This window comes from Arachis ipaensis, chromosome B07 (genome assembly GCF_000816755.2).
Source record: "Arachis ipaensis cultivar K30076 chromosome B07, Araip1.1, whole genome shotgun sequence".
Taxonomy (NCBI): Eukaryota; Viridiplantae; Streptophyta; class Magnoliopsida; order Fabales; family Fabaceae; genus Arachis; species Arachis ipaensis.
In genome coordinates, this window is record NC_029791.2 from 26,750,087 (window position 1) to 26,772,074 (window position 21,988).

Here is a 21,988-nt window from a genome sequence, read left to right on the forward strand (position 1 = left end):
GGTGAAAGATTTGAAAAGGAAACCTTATTGTAAATTTCACCAAGCAACCAGTCATTCGACTAACAGTTATGTTCGTTTCAGGGACTTAATTCAGGAAGCTATTATGGAGGGACATTTGAAGTTTGACGATGGTAAGATAGAGATGAAGGTTGATACTAATCCCTTCGATGCTGATGCCAGCTTTGTCGAACCATGTTTCGGAGTGAATATGGTTGGCATGTCTTACAACTTTGACGTGACTCTTGATGATTTTGAGTCACAAGTTTGATCTGTGTATCCTCGAGCAGGAGATGGCTTGCTCGATTTCTTGGTACATCAGAAAATTAAAAATCGTGATGTGTCTTTATGTCCACGATGTAACACTGTGTTTGATGCTGAAGCAGCGGCGATTTTCGAGAAAGAAAGAATGAAGAAAGAATTGGCTCATAGAGAAAAGCAGGCGCGCCAAAGGCATCCAATTCGGTGTGTTGAGGGTCAAAGCTCTAAGACCCCTCAGCAAAATATGGTTGCACCATTGAGCCGGTCTCAAGCTATTGGTGTGCAATGGAGTCAAAACTGCCAGGAGTTCCAGAATCGAGATGCCCTCTATCGAAGAAACCCACAGTGGGGACATCAAAAATCTCCTCGAAATCAAATTCCTTATTATCATGGTCGAGCTAGGGGATACCCCAGGGGTAGGTGTAGAAGGAACGTTAATCAAAATAAGAAGCCTCAAGCATACGTAAGCAATGGGGCAATGCCTTCTGTCCATTCCCGAATTGTTTTTCCTTCTGATGGAAAGACGTACCCGAAGGGGATTCCATCTCCTACAAAAATGGAAAAAGGCAAGGCAATAGCTCAGTCCTCGGGGGTTGACAAAGGCAAGGAAGTTAACTTGGATGAGGAGTATTTCGAGGAAGGGGAAGATGATATGGTTGGAACGATTTCAATCATTCCTACCGAATATCTAGGGGAATATGAAGGTGATCCAAAGGAAGATTATGATGTGGAAGCTGAAGAAGCTTTCTCCTTCATCCGATATGAGGATGAACCGGGTTATTTTCTAAGGCCTACTGAAAGGCAGAAGTCCCATATCCGCCCACTCCATATCACCACCACTTTGAGTGGGATCAAAGTGAATAAAGTTATGATTGATGGGGGAGCAACAATAAGTCTCCTGCCTAAAAGGATGCTAATGAAGGTGGAGAAGCACCCTGATGATTTGGACCCCACCAACATTGTTGTAACAGACTTTAGTGGTTCAGCGACGCCGGCAAAAGATCTGGTCACTTTGAGTGTAAAAGTTGGGTCCTCCGAACGAAATACTGTGTTCGTAGTGGTACCATCAAAAGCAAGCTATAATGCTTTGTTGGAGCGAGATTGGATCCATGGAGTGGGGGATATACCTTCTACCGTGCATCAAAGTGTTCTTCTTTGGACAGAAGATGGTAAACCTGGAGTCATTAAAGCATACTCGAAACTGTATGTCGAACAGCCATGTTGACTTCAGAGTGTATAGTCCTAAATTGAAACCTTTGAATGTTGATAGGACGCTGAACTCTTACAATTGTGAAGGTTGTTACTTGTCTTCGGAAGGATTAACAGTGAAGCTGCGCTACCCACAGTTGAATGTGAGCCCAATTGGCTGGAATTGTCTTTCTTAAGGGCTAAATGAAGGATTGCTTGAAGGACTAGGATGTCTCAGACTACCTAGTAATTTTAAACAATTATTTAAGTAATTCTCTCGTTAAAGGAAATAAAAATGGTTCTTCTGATGAGGTAGGATCATATAGGAATGTAAGTTCTTCTAGTAGTAATAGCTCGATTTGTTCAATCGAGTTCAGTTATGGTATACATATTTCTTCTTTATGTAATCCAAGTGACGCTTCAAAATAAATTACTGATATAGTAGCAGAAGTACATGGTATTGAAAATCAAGTTGATGTTAATTTAATAAATAATCAAGTACATTCAATTCCCAATGGATCTGTTGATTTTTCTGTTGATTGCATCTATGATCTAGAACCTTTGGATTTTGAAAAACATTCAGTAGACGATGATGATCGTTTCAAAGGTTTTGAATCTCAAGATCCCTTAGAAGAAATTAATCTGGTTACTCTTGATGATGTTCGAATTACATATATTTGTAAAGATCTTGTCGATCTTTTTCGAACAGAACTTTTCCATCTTTTACATGAATTTAAAGATTGTTTTGCTTGGGATTATCATGAGATGCCTGGTCTCGATCGTTCTCTTGAAGAGCATCGATTAATATTGAAACCAAATGCTCGACCTGTAAAGCAAACCCCTCATCGTTTTGTTCCAAAAATTAATCAAAAGATTAAAGAAGAAATACAATGCTTGATTAAAGCGAAATTTATTCGAACTGCACGATATGTGGAATGGGTTTCGAATATTATTCCTGTGATGAAGAAGAATGGGAAGTTAAGAGTATGCATTGATTTTCGAGACTTGAATAATGCTACTCCTAAGGATGAATACTTTATGCCAATTGCAGATATGTTGATTGATTCTGTAGCGGGAAACGAAATTTTAAGTTTTATAGACGGTTATTTAGGATATAGCCAAATCTTCATTGCAGAAGATGATGTGTCCAAAACTGCCTTTCGTTGTCCTGGGGCATTAGGCATTTATGAATGGGTAGTTATGCCTTTTGGTTTGAAAAATGCTGGTGCTACTTATCAACGAGCAATGAATGCTATATTTCATGAGTTTATTAGAAAATTTATTGAGGTGTATATCAATGATGTCATGGTCAAATCGATTTCGGTGAATCAACATATTGATCACCTACGAAAAGCATTTGTCACCATGAGGAAGAAGGGATTAAAAATGAATCCTTTAAAATGTGCTTTGGTGTGTCGGCTGGATATTTCCTAGGTTTTGTTATTCATAAAAAAGGAATTGTAATCGATAAAAACAAAGCAGATGCAATATTGGCATTATCTGCACCCAAATCGAAAAAAGAAGTGCAATCCTTCCTAGGAAAGGTGAATTACCTTAGAAGGTTCATTTCGAATCTTTCTGATCGAACTCGAGTGTTTGCACCTTTAGTGAAACTAAAGAATGACTCACAGTTCAAATGGACAAAAGAACACCAATTAGCATTTGATTCGATTAAGTTTTATTTGTCTAAGGCTCCGATTATGGCAAATGTTCATCCGCATGAGTCTTTAAAGTTATACATTGCAGTGTCCATAGACACAATTGGGTGTATGCTAGCTCAAGATGATGAGAATGGGCATGAACGAGCAGTTTATTACCTTAGTCGAGTATTGACTGATATCGAGACAAGGTATTCCCCCATAGAAAAGTTGTGTTTGTCTTTGTACTACGCCTGTATGAAGTTAAAATGCTACATGATTGCCAAGTTAGTAAAAGTTGTAGCACAAACTGATCTCATTAAGTATATGTTAAGTTTCCCAATATTACGAGGTCGTTTAGGAAAATGGATGCTTGCATTAACAGAGTTTGATTTACATTATGTCTTGGCCAAAGCTATAAAAGACCAGGTCATTGCAGATTTTCTTGTTGATAATTCGAATAATCTGAATGACCAGGGGGCAAATGTAATCGATATAGTAGTTGATTATTGAAAGTTATATTTTGATGGATCGAAGCATAAGGATGGTGTAGGCGTTGGAATTCTTATTATTTCACCAGAAGGGATTCCATTGGAATTTTTATTCGAGTTAAAATATCCTTACTCGAATAATGTGACAGAGTATGAAGCTTTGATTCTGGGTATCAAATTATTAATCAGTAAAGGGGCTTTGGAGGTCCAAATACTAGGGGATTCTTAGTTAGTTCTAAAGCAGTTATCGAAGGAGTTTAAATGCAATAATGAGAAGTTGTAAAAGTATTTAACAACTGCTTGGGAGTTGTTAACCTCCTTTTGAAAAGTTTCTTTGGTTCACATCCCAAAAATTCATAACAAAATTGCTAATGAATTAGCCCAAATTACTTCGAGATACAAAATCGGTCCAGAAACTCTTAAGAAATTGGCTAGTATCCATCAAATATTAGTAACTGCCAATGAAAGAGAGGCTTTATGCATGGATAAATGGGAAGATAATGATTGGAGAAAGCCTATCGCTGAGTATTTAAAGAATCCCAATATCCCAGTCGATAGAAAGATAAAATTACAGGCGATGAATTTTGTCTTAATGGCTGATGAATTGTATAAGAAAGGAGTCGATGAAAGTTTTTCGAGGTGTTTAAGCCAAGATGATCAAAATATTGCTTTGGGCGAAGTCCATAAAGGGATATGTGGGGCCCATCAGGCTGGAAAGAAGATGAAATGGGTGTTATATCGAAATCATGTGTATTGGCCAACTATGATCAAAGATTGTATTGAATATGCAAAGGCATGCCAGGAGTGTCAAAAGCATGGTTCGATACAACAGATCCCAGCATCTGAGTTGCATTCGATCATAAAACCATGGACATTTAGAGGTTGGGCTTTGGATTTGATTGGGTTAATTCACCCTCCTTCATTGAAGCAGCATAAATTTATCTTGGTAGCAATTGATTATTTTACAAAATGGGTTGAAGCAGTTCCCCTAATAGAAGTTGGTCAAAATGAAATAATAGACTTCATTGAGGAACATATTATCCATTGATTTGGAATTCCCCAAACATTGAGTACTGATCAAAGGACTATGTTTACCGGTCAGCGAATTAGAAAATTTGCAGCCTCGAGGAATATCAATATGGTTACCTCAACTCCTTATTATGCACAGGCTAATGGGCAAGTGGAAGCAGTAAATAAAATCTTGATAAGTCTGATCAAGAAGCATATCGGGAATCGACCCCGAACGTGGCATGAATCTTTAAGCCAAGTATTATGGGCTTATCGAAATTCACCAAGAGGGTCAACAAGTACTTCACCCTATAGATTGATTTATGGCCATGATGCAGTGCTACCACTAGAGATTAATTTGAATACTTTAAGAGTATCGAAACATAATGATTTGCCAGTCGATGATTACTGAAAAATGTTTGATGAGTTGAATGAATTAGATTCGGAGCGAATCCTGGAACTTGAGAGTATGATTCGACAAAAAGAAAGTGTTGCTCAAAGTTATAATCGTCGAATAAGAGAAAAGTATTTCAGTATAAGTGAATTGGTTTTAAAAGTTATTTTGCCAATGGAAAAGAAATCGAAATTTCTTGGAAATGGTCCCATATTTAAGAAGGTTCTTTCCAAGTAATAGGATTGTATTCGGAAAATGCATATCGAATTAAAGATATCGAATCGGGAAATATAATTGACTCGATTAATGGGAAATACTTAAAGCAATATTTTTATTTGCCAAATTGAAGTCAGGTGCATAAGTCCGAATAAAAGTAAAATTATTACAAATACTGAAATCTAAGAGGTATGAGGTGCCAAGAGTTTTGCCAAGTCTGAACGTAGCTTTGCCCTTTTGTTGTCCAAAGTTGAAAGTACCTCAGCATGCTTGAATTTTTCATATTGGACCTTGTCAAGTTTTTTCCCATGTTCTTCTTGCTTGGTCTCAATAGAAACAATTTCTTGGATGATTTGTTGTTGTTCTTGCTGGGCAGTAGTCAGAGGTACGGCTATTTCAGCCCGTCTTTCGTGTACTTTGGCAAGCTTTTCATTGATCTGGGCCAATTCTGTTTCAAGTCTTATCTCTTCCTTGTCATAAAAAGCTTGAATAGAAATAGCCTGAGAGATTCTTAGATCGAATTTTTCACGAGAAGTTTTTTTTTTGGTTGAAGAGCCGAGGCACAACTTTCTACTTCAGTTTTGATCTTAGCTTCTTCATTTTCAATCTCTTGGAGTTTATCTTGGAAAGCTACGCTGTTGTTGGCAAGTTGTTTGAATTGTTGGATTATGGCAGAATACGGAGTAAAAGCCAAAAATTCAAAGGCAGAATTTAAAAAATCAGATAAAATCTGATTGAGAATGGCATCCTTGATCCATGTAGCAGGTGGATGATCCAAGAGTTTAAGAAGTGACCGAAGTTGTTCTTGAGTATCAACATCTAATTCGAATGGAGGGATAGATGTAGAAGGTTTGGGAAATATTGGTGCAGGAACAGGTACTTCGTCCTCCTGGATGACTCGATTTAAGATGGAAACCAGGTTGACTAAGGTAGCACTTGTAGGTGTGGTAGAAGTGCCCAAGTTTCCAGATTCTTGACCAGGAAGAGTTTGAAATTCAGCCTGTTGGGGAGAACCGGAAGGCCTTTAGGGAGTTTCTAAAACTCTAGATCGAGGTGAATCTAAATTTGTAGTCTCAGCAACTCGCGAGACAGAGTCAGAGTCTGAGGCCACATGGTTTTCAGCAGAAAGGACAGCCTGGTTGGTTGGAGAAGTTGGTCCAATGAGTTTAGTCTGTGTTGGAGAATATTGTGTGGGGTCTTTTGTCAAATCAACCACTTGTGTTATAGGTGGAGGTGGAAAAGCAACCTGTAGTGGTTCAGTAGACTCTATAGCTTGGATGGAATCATGAGATGTGGAATGTCCCAGATCATGATGTGGTTGTAGGAGTGGCTGATCAGGTGCCACAGGGGATGTGATTGAGTGAGCAGCAGTAGTGGGCTGATATGAAAGGTACACAGTTATAATTTCAGATTTATTCTAACTCAAATGAAATATATGTAGAAATGATAATGTTACCAGAATGAGTCTTGGCTTTCGAATTAATTGAGGACCAGGATCTGAGTCAGTTGTATCCTCTGATTGAGAGGAAGCAACAAGGATGTTCCAGATGGATTGCTCACTTCCATAAGAGATCTCACTTGAAGGTTGCAATCGTAACTGATGGAAAATCGAAATCGAGAGTCATTAAATAAATGTGATTTTCAGAATATTTCGATATAAAGTGCATAGGTATGTGTAGAAATAGTTACCCTTCTAGAAGTCCTGGTGGGAGTCCTTCGACTTTTGTGTTGTGGTTGTCGTGAGGAAGCTGTGGTGTCAGCTTTTCTTTTTTGAGATTTTTTGGGAGAACCTTCAACAGCAGGGCCTGTTCAAATGGCAGATTGCTAGATTTTCTCTAAAGTACAACTGTACCTTGAGTAATAAGCAGTCCACCATTCGAAGCAAGACTTGATGACATATTAGCTACGATCATAAACACGGAAATTGAAATGCTCCCTTTGTTGTTGATTTGTTAAGAGGAAGAAATCAAGTTCACTTTGAGACATCAGAGTGATGTGGCAAAATGGTTTGTTGTTTTGAGGAAGAGGGGTTGGAATGGCCTGTGAGAATCCTAGTTGCCTGGCTATGAAATGAGGGGCATACAGGGTTATCTTGAACCTTTCTTTTTTGTGCTGGGGTAACCCTGTAGGAATTACTTGAACGGCTAGCAAATTTGCCCAATTTCAATTAGCCATTTCATTTTCCTCAGCATCATGTGGAAAGAGTAAGCGATCGAGCCATGCAGAACCACAGTTTCAATGCAAAAGGGGGCAAAATTGAGGTTTTCATTATAAAAATCTTTACAAGAGTGGATGAGAGAAAAGACAGCCCAAAATCGGTCTTCATCCAATTGCGTGTTTGGGAAATTCGACTTATAATCAGCCAATTGAAAGCCTTCAATGTGTTGTTTATCGGTAGCACCACCTCCAGACTTTGTCATGTACTTCTCGAAAATGGCATTAAGCCATAGTTGCAGAAGCCAGAGAGGGCCACCTGTGCTTATCAGATAATTGTTTCGGAGATAATTCACAAATTGACCAAGCTCTTCATAAATATGCCCTAGAAGAAGCTTGGCCAGATTAAGATTATTTCCTTCATGAAGCAGAGCAACCAGAGGAAGAAAAAACTTGGACATTTGGACACTCCGGGAGCAGAAAACGATCGCATTTAGCCAATAAAACAGAAAGGCCACATGTTCATCGTCTGTAACAGCAGTTCCCTCCTTACCCATGTGATGGGCAATAAATTCACTATAGGAGGTGTTAGAGGCAATGTTGTATTGGTGTTTGGGTTGCATATCAGAAGTGCAGTCTGGAGAATTTATTGGAAGCCCTGTAATAGCGGCTACATCTAAAAGAGACATACCAACCATTCCACAAGGGAGGTGGAAATTGTTGGTTGTTCTGTTCCAAAAACAGGTTACAGCTCCAATCATCCAAGGGAGCGTTGAAGGTGAGAAGTGGAAAAGCCTTAGGAGTTCTTGAATCCTTAGAGCTCCCCAAGCAACACTCTTTGAAGGGGCAAGGCGTTGAAGCCAGGCTGTAAATTGGCCCCTCGAGTGTTAATCTTTGGATTATTCCTGAAGGGTTTTTGATTGATAAAGAAATAGATGTCAAGGGTTTGATTGATTAATAAATCCTCTCCTTGAGCACTAGGAAAGAAAGGTAGCTTCTTGTTCGCCCTTTCCAGGGTTTCGACAGGCCCAAGGAAGCAATGAACATCTCCACCCACTGTAAAAAGAATCAGGATTCTATTATCATTGACTTGAAGTTGAAGATCGCCAATGACTTCATCATTAACTTAGTTCAATATATGAAGAGCTGGTGGAGCCAGTGGTTCCATTGCGGGGCTTTTGCCTTTGTCTTGAGCGGCAGTATGAGATGACGAAGCAGTCATTACCGAACAGAGAAGAGTAAACACTACAAGAAAACCAGGATTTTTCTACGCTTTTAAAGCGTGGCGAAAAGTGGAAAAAAGCGTAGCGATAACTTTTCGCCACGCTTTTTAAGCAACCGGCACGCTTTTGAAAGGGTCACAACTGCTAGCGTGCCGGTTGCTCTATCGGCACGCTTTTGGTGACCTATGGCTACGCTTTTTTTGTCGCCACGCTTTTATCTATTGCCACGCTTTTAAGCATGGCCGTATGCGAGAGGATATGGCTACGCTTTTAAAGTGTGGCAAAGTCACGAGATATGGCTACGCTTTTAAAGCGTGCCAATAGCTACAAATATGGCTACGCTTTAAAAGCATGCCAATAGCTAGAGATATGGCTACGCTTTAAAAGCGTGCCAATAGCTATAGATATGGCTACGCTTTAAAGCGTGGCAAAAAGTGGTGGTTGTACAAAATAGCTACACTTTTAAAACGTGGCTATAGGTTTGTTCAAGTTCAATTTTTTTTAATCTTCCTAATAAAACCTAATAAAATTCATAGATAATATAAAATTTAGATAATATAAAACCTTCATAACAATTTTAATTACTATTAACAATATAAAACCTTCATAAACTTGTACACCAAATATAGTGGTTGATCACATGACAAGCTCTAACAAAAAATCAAAGTGATAACAACTACCAATGAATTTGTAATACATGCATTACAATTCCAACAACTATTATATTATCTACTTCCTTTAAAAACTACAAAATACACATTAAAAACTACAAAATACCCTTCCTTCTTGTGATGTCTTGCTGGTCATCTGAGATATCATAGGCCAACCCTTTCCATCTGTCCTTATCTGTCTGCTTGTCCTCATTGATCGCCACAATCTTGAAGCTTCTGGAGGAAACCTTGCTACTGCTGGGGATTCTTGATATAACCTTCTTCAAGCTGCTTTTGAAGAAAGCTGATGAACTGAGAACTGATAAAGCCACAGCTTCAGAACCATTCAAACTCACTTGCAATGTAAAATTACATTATCCTCTTGTTATTTAAGAGTTACTACTCTATTCAAAACTCTAATCAAGTTTTTTTTACTATACAAGAAATCATGAACCGCATCTAGATATATTGATAACTCACAAATTAATGACAAACGAGACAATAACTGCAGAACCTAACCTGAACCTCAAGTTGCCATCATGAGAGAAGTTTTATATGTAAATTAAATATGAAATTGTGTAGCATCATAGTTTTAACTAATCATTAAATGCTTTACTTTGCTGTATTGAACTGCCAGCAATGTTTATGCCTAGTGGTAAGCAAATAATATAACTCACAAAAAAAAGAGTAAGATCAATAGAAAATAATAGAGCTAATCCTGAGAAGAATTCCAAGGTTCAGACAATTCAATGCTATTAAAAAATTTTCTTTTATGAGTTGTTTATGTGTTCGACATCGTTCTAAATCTCATGGATAGCTACTAAAGGCCAAGACCTATCTAATTTTGTAGGTTAAGGAAAATTTCACAAGGTGACCAAATAAAAGGCACAACTACAGTTGGAACTAGCACCAATAGTGCACTAATTGCCTCAAAACAAAGCACATACTGGACCTGATAGCTTGACCAATGTTCTTCATAAGCAACACAGCTATTAAGGTTTTACCAGCACCTGTATCCAAAACTGCTATTGTATTCCTCTTCTTTGCAACTTCAAATACTTCTAATTGATACCTGTATGGAAAACAAGAAACCACAATAATACAAATATAGGAAAGGTTACATTACCATCATCAAAATAAAGAAATTGCAAGAAACAACAAAGACTTAAACTTCAATGAATTATGATCATTCTGCGGCATTACCCCCACATGAAACACCAGAATAAAAAAGAAGGGCGAAACAAATAGGAATGAAATTAACTATTTAATTAAACAGAAGAGATAAATTAAGCCCAAGAAAGAGAGAAGAAAAGGAGGTACCCTCTAGGGTCCATGGTCTGGGGTGTCTCGGAAGGGGGTGATTCTGATTCTGATTCCTCAGCACAAGGTTTTGGGTATAAGTGATTAAAGGTTCGGTTGGGACAAGGTTGGTTCTGGTTTGATGAATCCATGTTGAAGAGAAAATGAAAAAGGAAGAAAATTTGGCAGTGAAAACAACAAATGTACCTCTCAAATGTAAATGTAATAGCTTATGTAACTGTACCTCTTCAATATGATATCCTTTTCTGGATGCTCTGCCTATCATCTCCATTTGAAAGACACATCCCTTACTGATGAGCGGATAATTTATACGCTTTTTGACATTGTTTTTAGTATGTTTTTAGTAGAATCTAGTTACTTTTAGGGATGTTTTCATTAGTTTTTATGTTAAATTTACATTTCTGGACTTTACTATGAGTTTGTGTATTTTTCTGTGATTTCAGGTATTTTCTGGCTGAAATTGAGGGACTTGAGCAAAAATCAGATTCAGAGGTTGAAGAAGGACTTCTGATGCTGTTGGATTCTGACCTCCCTGCACTCAAAGTGGATTTTCTGGAGTTACAGAACTCAAAATGGCGCGCGTCTAATTGCGTTGGAAAGTAGACATCCAGGGCTTTCCAGCAATGTATAATAGTCCATACTTTAGCCGAGTTTAGACGATGTAAAAGGGCGTTGAATTCCAGTTCTACACTGCTGTCTGGAGTTAAACGCCAGAAACACGTCACAAACCAGAGTTGAACGCCAGAAATACGTTACAAACTGGCGTTCAACTCCAAGAATGACCTCTGCACGTGTAACGTTCAAGCTCAGCCCAAGCACACACCAAGTGGGTCCCGGAAGTGGATTTATGCATCAATTACTTACTTCTGTAAACCCTAGTAACTAGTTTAGTATAAATAGGACTTTTTACTATTGTATTTTCATCTTGGAATCTTTGAACATCTTTTGATCATTTTGAGATCTCTAGACCTCCATGGGAGGCTGGCCACTCGGCCATGCTTACCCTGTATTCACTTATGTATTTTTAACGGTAGAGTTTCTACACTCCAATCTCCGTGGGATCGACCCTTACTCACGTAAGGTTTATTACTTGGACGACCCAGTGCACTTGCTGGTTTGTTGTATCGAAGTTGTGAATGAAAAACGATTTATTAAGACGTGCGTACAGAGTTTCTGGCGCCGTTACCTGAGATCACAATTTCGTGCACCACTTACTAACGCAGCAACTAATGATGTCTTCAGGAATAGACTTCCTATAAAGTCTACCAAGACCAAGAATAAATTGATTTCAAATTGTGGAAGCAAGGCAGAAACTTACTATCAACAATGTATTTAATACAAAGTATCAAGATCGATACCTAAATGATCCTGTCAAATCTGAGACACCAGGCCATAAAAATATTTGAGCAAGAACATTTGCTCCCCTACTTGTTAGTTTGCGCATAAGATTCCATCCATGCACACCACCACCTTTAACATAACGAGTACCAGTAATTATATCTGCTCTAGCTTCCATTTGCTTGCTGAAAAACATGAGAGATTAATGGTGATAGGTGTTCATATAAAGATGGCATAGGCAGTTAACGAGAAAGTGGGAAATGACTTATTGAAATTTTCCCTTACCTAATGAATTTTGGCAAATATTTTGGTTGCAGAAGAACTAAACAGATCAGACAAAGAAAAAAAATAAATAAGAAGAGGTTAAGATGATTCTGCTACTAATAATTCTCTAAACTAAAAAGAAGTTCATCTAATACTTCTCTTATTTTTCATTATTTGTTCCAAATTTAATCACAAATAATAACTAGAATTTGTCATTTACATGTTAACAGCAAAAGTTACATGGTGCGACAGATCAGCATCCATGATGACAACAAAATTTCCAAATGCATGCTTCATGCCATGAATATAAGCAGTTCCTGTACATGAATTGTATCAAAGGCCAATACAATCAAAATCATTTAGCAAAAGTATCAGGTATATACCTAAACCCAGCTTCTTAGGTCTCAGCAGGGACGAACATGTTCCCTTGGTTCATCAGAACCACCTTGTTCACCTCCACCTCCGTCGACACTATCACACTGCTTCCCAATATGCTCATCTTGAACACATTCCCATACCTACAAACATTTCAATTTCCTTTCTATCTTAATTATTGAAACTTGAAAGGATCCATCCATATACATATCCATCCTTCATCGTTGTAAAGCTATAGTACACTCGTTAAGCAAAACAAAGAAATTTAACTGCAATTTGGTTCAGCTTTGTTCTGATCTTTGCTACAGATGAAAAATGACATTCAGTAAGGTTAACCCAATTACATGCTCTGAATTGAGACATTACATGTAACTACTCTGCTTGATATATGTGTAAAGCATTTAACAATTTCATGGATACAAGATGCTACCTACCAATGTATGGGAAAGCGAGAAATACCAAAGGAGGATGACACTCACATTTAAATCTATTGAGCACAATGGGGAATTATGGCTAGAGAACTGAAATACCAAAGGAGGATGACATATTTTTAAATCTATTGACCTTTGGATAGCCTCTCTTCCCCCTTCTGCAATTTCTTTTCCCATTCTCACAAGTCCTCTCTCTGCTTTGATAAAGTACTCTCATGTGCTTCTTGCCTGTTGCAAATCATATCATAATGCATTATAATCTACAGCTACATATTACAATAAGAAAACAGTAAAACCTTTTAAGAACAAATAGTTTAGAGTTATCAAGAGTACTCTGCAATCAGAGATAAGCGATCCCTTCGAAGCAAAGCTTCTTGAGACTCAAGATCGTGTGATTTTCTGTCAATCTCTGAACTCTTTCTGCTTATTTCTGCAAGTTTGGCATCAGCAGAGCGCAACTTGGCTTCCACTTCTAAAGATTTCTTTTCAATGCTAACAACCAATGCATTTGCTTCCGCCAACTTTGACTCTGCAGAAAATTTAATATTTGCATGCTCTAAGTGCATTTCTCGCACAACCTTCTCTAGCTGTTTATGCAAAAATGTTTACATATTAGCAAGTAGTAATTGTTAATTGTAAATTATTAAAATAAGAAAAGAATAATCATGGTTTTCATAAATAAGCTTTAATATAAGAATCATGCTTTTCTTTATTTTGAAAAAGAAGAATTAACACTAATACAAGTATTTATATAATAATAAAAAAAAATCTTACATCAAGCACACATTCTTTCTCAACACCCAAGGCCTTCCTCAGATGCTCTTCCTGCTTCTCTACCTCAAAGATGGCAATTAAATGAGCAGATTTTTCTCTTTCAAGAGCATCCTTCACTTCTGCCAAATCTTGATTTAGCTCATTATACTTAGAGCTCCACTCTTTTTTCTCAATCAACAGAAGCCCCATATTATATTGATACTCGTAAAGCTGGCCCCAAAAAAATAAAACAAATTAGCTAAAATAAAATTAACCAAAGTAACCATGAACAACAAACAGTGTACACTACTACATATAGATAAAAGTGGACATTTGACCAAATCCAATTTTCTTAAGCAGTAGCAAAATTGGAAGAAAGTAAAGAAGAAAACACTGGAAAAGGGACATTAGAAAGCTTTATGAACTAATACCCACAAGACAAAGACAGACTTGAGAGCTAAATTGCCACAAGCCTAGTTCTTTGGACAACATAACAAGCTGCCAACCTGATGAGCGGATAATTTATACGCTTTTTGGCATTGTTTTTAGTATGTTTTTAGTAGAATCTGGTTACTTTTAGGGATGTTTTCATTAGTTTTTATGTTAAATTCACATTTCTGGACTTTACTATGAGTTTGTGTGTTTTTCGGTGATTTCAGGTATTTTCTGGCTGAAATTGAGGGACTTGAGCAAAAATCAGATTCAGATTTTGAAGAAGTACTGCTGATGCTGTTGGATTCTGACCTCCCTGCACTCAAAATGGATTTTCTGGAGCTACCGAACTCAAAATAGCGCGCTTCCAATTGCGTTGGAAAGTAGACATCCAGGGATTTCCAGCAATATATAATAGTTCATACTTTGCCCAAGTTTAGACGGCACAAACTGGCGTTCAACGCCAGCTCTCTGCCCAATTCTGGCGTCCAGCGCCAGAAACAAGTTGCAAAGTGGAGTTCAACGCCCAAAATGGCACAAAAGCTGGTGTTCAACTCCAAGAATGACCTCTCCACGTGTAGACTTCAAGCTCAGCCCAAGCACACACCAAGTGGGCCCCGAAAGTGGATTTATGCATCAATTACTTACTTCTGTAAACCCTAGTAGCTAGTTTATTATAAATAGGACTTTTTACTATTGTATTTGACATCCTGGATTGTATTTCTAATCTTGTGATCAGGTTTTGGGGGCTGGCCATTCGGCCATGCCTGGACCTTTCACTTATGTATTTTCAAACGGTAGAGTTTCTACACTCCATAGATTAAGGTGTGGAGCTCTGCTGTTCCTCAAAGATTAATGCAAAGTACTACTATTTTCTATTCAATTCATCTTATTTCGCTTTTAAGATATTCCTTGCTGGTTAGTTGTATCGAAGTTGTGACAAATTATGAATTGAGATTAGAGCACCAAGCCTTTGGAGCCATTACCAGAGATCACAATTTCGTGCACCAAGTTTTTGGCGCCGTTGCCAGGGATTGTTTGAGTTTGGACAACTGACGGTTCATCTTGTTGCTCAGATTAGGTAATTTTCTTTTTGTTTTATTTTCAAAAATCTTTCAAAAAAAATTTTCTCCTTTGTTTTCGAAAAAAAATTTAAAATAAAAATGTTTTCAAAAATATATTTTTCTTCAAAATTTTTAAGAATGAATTCTAGTGTTTCATGAAGCATGTTGAAGCCTGGCTGGCTGTAAAGCCATGTCTAATTCCTCTGTACGGCATGTTAGGCGTGTCATGTCTGAGTTACATACTAAAGCTTGGCTGGCTATTAAGCCATGCCTGACCCTTTGATTGGAGATTTAGAATAAAGAGCATAAGATTCCTGGAATTCATATTAAAAATTTTGGAATCCTTATTTTTCTTTTTCAAAATGATTTTCGAAAAAAATTAAAAGAAAATACAAAAAAAATTCATAAAATCATAAAAAAATATATATTTTGTATTTCTTGTTTGAGTCTTGAGTCATGTTATAAGTCTGGAGTCAATTGCATATTCATCTTGCATTTTTCAAAAATTTTCATGCATTCATAGTGTTCTTCATGATCTTCAAGTTGTCCTTGGTAAGTCTTCTTGTTTGATCTTTGCATTTGCATGTTTTGTGTCTTTTCTTGTTTTTCAGATGCATTCTTGAATTCTTAGTGTCTAAGCATTAAAGAATTCTAAGTTTGGTGTCTTGCATGTTTTCTTTGCATTAAAAATTTTTTTAAAAAAAAAATATGTTCTTGATGTTCATCATGATCTTCATAGTGTTCTTGGTGTTCATCTTAACATTCATAGCATTCTTGCATGCATTCATTGTTTTGATCTAAAAATTTTCATGCATTGCATCATTTTCATGTTTTTCTCTCTCATCATTAAAAATTCAAAAATAAAAAAAAAAATCTTTCCCTTTTTCTCTCTCAAAATTTCGAAAATTAGATTTGACTTTTTCAAAAAATTTTAAAATTCAATTATTTCTTATGAGTCAAATCAAATTTTCAATTTAAAAATCTTATCTTTTTCAATTTCTTTTTCAAAAATCAAATCTTTTTCATTTTTCTTAGTTATTTTCGAAAATTCTAAAAATATTTTTCAAAAATCTTTTTCTTATTTTTATATCAAATTTTCGAAAATAACAATAACAATTAATGTTTTGATTCAAAAATTTCAAGTTTGTTACTTGCTTGTTAAGAAAGATTCAAACTTTGAGTTCTAGAATCATATCTTGTGATTTCTTGTGAATCAAGTCATTAATTGTGATTTTAAAAATCAAATCTTTTTCAAAACTAATTTCAATCATATCTTTTCAAAAATATCTTCTTATCTTATCTTTTTCAAAAAAATTTTGATTTCAAAATATCTTTTCTAACTTCCTAACTTCTTATCTTTTCAAAATTTGTTTCAACTAACTAACTAACTTTTTGTTTGTTTCTTATCTTTTTCAAAACTACCTAACTAACTCTCTCTCTCTAATTTTCGAAAATACCTTCCCTCTTTTTCAAAAAAAATTCTTTTTGATTAACTAATTATTTTAATTTTTGATTTTAATTTTCGAAAATTACTAACCTTTTTCAAAAACTATTTTCGAAAATCACTAACTCTTTTTCAAAAATTATTTTCGAAATTTTTCCTCCCTCATCTCCTTCTAATTATTTATTCATCTACTAACACTTCTCTTCATGTCACATCACTGCTCCTATCCTTACCTTTGTGTTTGGATTCTTCATTCTTCTTCACCCCTATTCCTTTTCTTCTTCTACTAACAATAAGGAACCTCTTTACTGTGACATAGAGGATCCCTCTTCTTTTCTTGTTCTCTTCTCTTTCTTATGAGCAGGAACAAGGAAAAAGGCATTCTTGTTAAAGCTGATCCAGAACATGAAAGGACTCTGAAGAAGAAACTAAGAGAAGCTAAATTACAACAATCCAGAGACAACCTTATTGAAAATTTCGAACAAGTAAAGGAGATGGCAGCCGAACCCAACAACAATAATGTAAGGAGAATGCTTGGTGACTTTACTGCACCAAATTCCAATTTACATGGAAAAAGCATCTCCATTCCTGCCATTGGAGCAAACAACTTTGAGCTGAAACCTCAGCTAGTTTCTCTGATGCAGCAGAACTGCAAGTTTCATGGACTTCCATCTGAAGATCCTTTTCAGTTCTTAACTGAATTCTTGCAGATCTGTGATACTGTTAAGACCAATGGAGTAGATCCTGAAGTCTACAGGCTCATGCTTTTCCCTTTTGCTATAAGAGACAGAGCTAGAGTGTGGTTGGACTCTCAATCCAAAGACAGCCTGAACTCTTGGGATAAGCTGATCACGGCTTTTTTAGCCAAGTTCTTTCCTCCTCAAAAGCTGAGCAAGCTTAGAGTGGATGTTCAGACCTTCAGACAGAAGGAAGGTGAATCCATCTATGAAGCTTGGGAAAGATACAAGCAACTGACCAAAAAGTGTCCTTCTGACATGCTTTCAGAATAGACCATCCTGGATATATTCTATGATGGTTTATCTGAGCTATCAAAGATGTCATTGGATACTTCTGCAGGTGGATCCATTCACCTAAAGAAAACGCCTACAGAAGCTCAAGAACTCATTGACATGGTTGTTAATAACCAGTTCATGTACACTTTTGAGAGGAATCCTGTGAGTAATGGGACGCCTATGAAGAAGGGAGTTCTTGAAATTGATACTCTGAATGCCATATTAGCTCAGAACAAAATATTGACTCAGCAAGTCAATATGATTTCTCAGAGTCTGAATGGAATGCAAGCTGCATCCAACAGTACTTAAGAGGCTTCTTATACAGAAGAAGCTTATGATCCTGAGAACCCTGCAATAGCAGAGGTGAATTACTGAGGTGAACCTTATGGAAACACCTATAATCCATAATGGAGAAATCATCCAAATCTCTCATGGAAGGATCAACAAAAGCCTCAACAAGGCTTTAATAATGGTGGAAGATACAGGTTTACCAATAGTAAACCTTTTCCATCATCCACTCAGCAACTGACAGAGAACTCTGAACAAAACACCTCTAAATTAGCAAACTTAGTCTCTGATCTATCTAAGGCCACTGTAAGTTTCATGAATGAAACAAGGTCATCCATTAGAAATCTGGAGGCACAAGGGGGCCAGCTGAGTAAACGGATCACTGAAATCCCTCCTAGTACTCTCCCAAGCAATACAGAAGAAAATCCAAAAGGAGAGTGCAAGGCCATTGAATTAATCACTATGGCCGAACCTGTAAAGGAAGGAGAGGACGTGAATCCCAAGGAGGAAGACCTCCTGGGATGTCCAGTGATCAATTAGGAGCTTCTTTCTGAGGAACCAAAGGACTCTGAGGCTCAATTAGAGACCATAGAGATTCTATTGAACCTCCTTATGCCATTCATGAGCTCTGATGAGTACTCCTCTTCTGAAGAGAATGAGGATGTTACTGAAGAGCAAGCTGCCAAGTTCCTTGGTGCAATCATGAAGTTGAATGCCAAATTATTTGGCATTGATACTTGGGAAGATGAACCTCCCTTGTTCACCAATGAACTAAGTGATCTGGATCAACTGACATTGCCTCAGAAGAAACAGGATCCTGGAAAGTTCTTAATACCTTGTACCATAGGCACCATGATCTTTAACGCTCTGTGTGACCTTGGTTACACTGTCAAGCTATTGACATTAAAGAAGCGCTTGTTGGGAGGCAACCCAATGTTTATTTATCTAATTTTCATTATTTTTCATGTTTTATTAGGTTCATGATCATGTGGAGTCACAAAATAAATATAAAAATTGAAAACGGAATCAAGAACAGCAGAAGAAAAATCACACCCTGGAGGAAGACCTTACTGGCGTTTAAACCCCAGTAAGAAGCATGTTTTGGGCGTTCAACGCCAGAACAGAGCATGGTTCTGGCGCTGAACGCCAGAAATGGGCAGCATCTGGGCGTTTGAATGCCAGAATTGCACCCTGGAGAAGAGCTGGCGCTGAACGCCCAGAACAAGCATGGTTCTGGCGTTCAACGCCAGAAATGGGCAACAAATGGGCGTTCAACGCCCAGAACAAGCACCAATCTGGCGCTGAACGCCCAGAGTTGTGTGCAAGGGAATTTTGCATGCCTAATTTGGTGCAAGGTTGTAAATCCTTGACCACCTCAGGATCTGTGGACCCCACAGGATCACCTCAAGATCTGTGGACCCCACAGTATCCCCACCTACCTCCACTCACTTCTTCCCACCCCTCTTTCACACAATCCCATAAACACTCTTCCCCAAAAACTCTTCACCAATCACCTCAATCTCTCTTCCCTATCACCACTTCACCACTCACATCCATCCACTCTTCCCCATAAACCTACCTCATAAACTCCACCTACCTTCAAAATTCAAAATCAATTTCCCACCCAAACCCACCCTAAATGGCCGAACTTACCCCCTCCCTTCCCTATATATAACCCTCCATTCTTCCTCATTTTCACACAACACAACCCTCTTTTCCCTTCTTGGCCGAAACACATCTCCCCCCTCCTCTCCATATTTTCTTCTTCTTCTTCATCTATTCTTTCTTCTCTTGCTCGAGGGCGAGCAAAATTCTAAGTTTGGTGTGGTAAAAGCATAAGCTTTTTGTTTTTCCATTACCATTGATGGCACCCAAGACCAGAGAATCCTCTAGAAAAGGGAAAGGGAAGACAAAAGCTTCCACCTCTGAGTCATGGGAGATGGAAAGGTCATCTCCAAAGCTCATCAAGACCACTTCTCTGATGTTGTGGCCAAGAAGAAGGTGATCCCCAAGGCCCCTTTCAAACTCAAGAAAAATGAGTATCCGGAGATCCGACATGAAATCCAAAGAAGAGGTTGGGAAGTCCTAACAAAACCCATCCAACAAGTCGGTATCCTAATGGTTCAAGAGTTCTATGCCAATGCATGGATCACTAGGAACCATGATCAAAGTAAGAACCCGAATCCAAAAAATTATGTTACAATGGTTCGGGGAAAATACTTAGATTTTAGTCCGAAAAATGTGAGGTTGGCGTTTAACTTGCCTATGATGCAAGGAGATGAGCGCCCCTACACTAGAAGGGTCAACTTTAATCAAAGGTTGGACCAAGTCCTCATGGACATATGTGTGGAAGGAGCTCAATGGAAGATTGACTCCAAAGGCAAGCCGGTTCAATTAAGAAGACTGGACCTCAAGCCTGTGGCTAGAGGATGGTTGGAGTTCATCCAATGCTCCATCATCCCCACTAGCAACCGATCTGAAGTTACTGTGGATCGGGCCATCATGATCCATAGCATCATGCTTGGAGAGGAAGTAGAAGTTCATGAAGTCATCTCCCTTGGACTCTACAAAATAGCCGAAAAGCCCTCCCCTGGGGCAAGGCTAGCTTTTCCTCATCTTATTTGCCATCTATGTTACTCAGCTGGAGCTTTCATAGAAGAAGACATTCACATTGAGGAAGAGAAGCCCATCACTAAGAAAAAGATGGAGCAAGCAAAAGAGCCCATTCATAGAGCTCAAGAGGCGCAGGAAGCTCATCACCATGAGATCCCGAAGATGCCTCAAATGCATTTTCCTCCACAAAACTATTGGGAGCAAATCAACACCTCCCTAGGAGAATTAAGTTCCAACATGGGACAACTAAGGGTGGAACATCAAGAGCACTCCATCATCCTTCATGAAATCAGAAAAGATAAAAAAGCAATGAGGGAGGAGCAACAAAGACAAGGAAGAGAATAGAAGAGCTCAAAGACATCATTGGTTCCTCAAGAAGGAAACGCCACCATCACTAAGGTGGACTCATTCCTTGTTCTTACATTCTCTGTTTTTGTTTTCTCTATGTTAAAGTGCTTATCTATGTTTGTGTCTTCATTACATGATCATTAGTAGTTAGTAACTTTGTCTTAAAGTTATGAATGTCCTATGAATCCATCACCTCTCTTAAATGAAAAATGTTTTAATTCAAAAGAACAAGAAGTACATGAGTTTCGAATTTATCCTTGAACTTAGTTTAATTATATTGATGTGGTGACAATGCTTCTTGTTTTCTGAATGAATGCTTGAACAGTGCATATATGTTTTGAAGTTGTTGTTTTAGAATGTTAAATATGTTGGCACTTGAAAGAATGATGACAAGGAGACATGTTATTTGATAATCTGAAAAATCATAAAAAATGATTATTGAAGCAAGAAAAAGCAGCAAAGAACAAAGCTTGCAGAAAAAAAAATAGCGAAAAAAAAAAATAGAAAGAAAAAGAAAAAGCAAGCAGAAAAAGCCAAAAGCTCTTAAAACCAAGAAGCAAGAGCAAAAAGCCAATAGCCCTTAAAACCAAAAGGAAAGGGAAATAAAAAGGATCCCAAGGCTTTGAGCATCAGTGGATAGGAGGGCCTAAAGGAATAAAATCATGGCCTAAGCGGCTAAACCAAGCTGTCCCTAACCATGTGCTTGTGGCGTGTAGGTGTCAAGTGAAAACTTGAGACTGAGCGGTTAAAGTCAAGGTCCAAAGCAAAAAAAAAGAGTGTGCTTAAGAACCCTGGACACCTCTAATTGGGGACTTTAGCAAAGCTGAGTCACAATCTGAAAAGGTTCACCCAGTTATGTGTCTGTGGCATTTATGTATCCGGTGGTAATACTGGAAAACAAAGTGCTTAGGGCCACGGCCAAGACTCATAAAGTAGCTGTGTTCAAGAATCATCATACTGTGAGATGGATAAAGTGAGATGCCAAAACTATTCAAGAGGCAAAAAGCTATAAGTCCCGCTCATCTGATTGGAGCTATGTTTCATTGATAGTTTGGAATTTATAGTATATTCTTTTCTTTTTATCCT

At 37.7% G+C, this 21,988-nt stretch overlaps 2 protein-coding genes and 1 long non-coding RNA gene across 3 annotated transcripts; 1 reads left to right on the forward strand and 2 right to left on the reverse strand.

Moving 5' to 3' along the window:
* Positions 9,342 to 20,559, forward strand: LOC110264533. The gene is made up of 3 exons (XR_002350713.1): positions 9,342 to 9,425; positions 19,297 to 19,299; positions 20,547 to 20,559. It is a non-coding gene; the product is annotated as an uncharacterized LOC110264533 (long non-coding RNA).
* LOC110264531 (endoribonuclease Dicer homolog 2b-like) lies at positions 10,101 to 10,740 on the reverse strand. The gene is made up of 2 exons (XM_021106685.1): positions 10,540 to 10,740; positions 10,101 to 10,291 (listed from the first exon to the last, which is right to left on the reverse strand). The coding sequence occupies exons 1-2, from the start codon at positions 10,668 to 10,670 to the stop codon at positions 10,123 to 10,125; spliced, it is 300 nt and encodes a 99-aa protein (XP_020962344.1). The 5' UTR covers positions 10,671 to 10,740; the 3' UTR covers positions 10,101 to 10,122.
* LOC110264532 (protein CROWDED NUCLEI 1-like) lies at positions 13,081 to 13,528 on the reverse strand. Its single transcript, XM_021106686.1, has 2 exons — positions 13,281 to 13,528; positions 13,081 to 13,175 (listed from the first exon to the last, which is right to left on the reverse strand). Exons 1-2 carry the CDS (start codon positions 13,511 to 13,513, stop codon positions 13,127 to 13,129), a joined length of 282 nt encoding a protein of 93 aa, XP_020962345.1. The 5' UTR covers positions 13,514 to 13,528; the 3' UTR covers positions 13,081 to 13,126.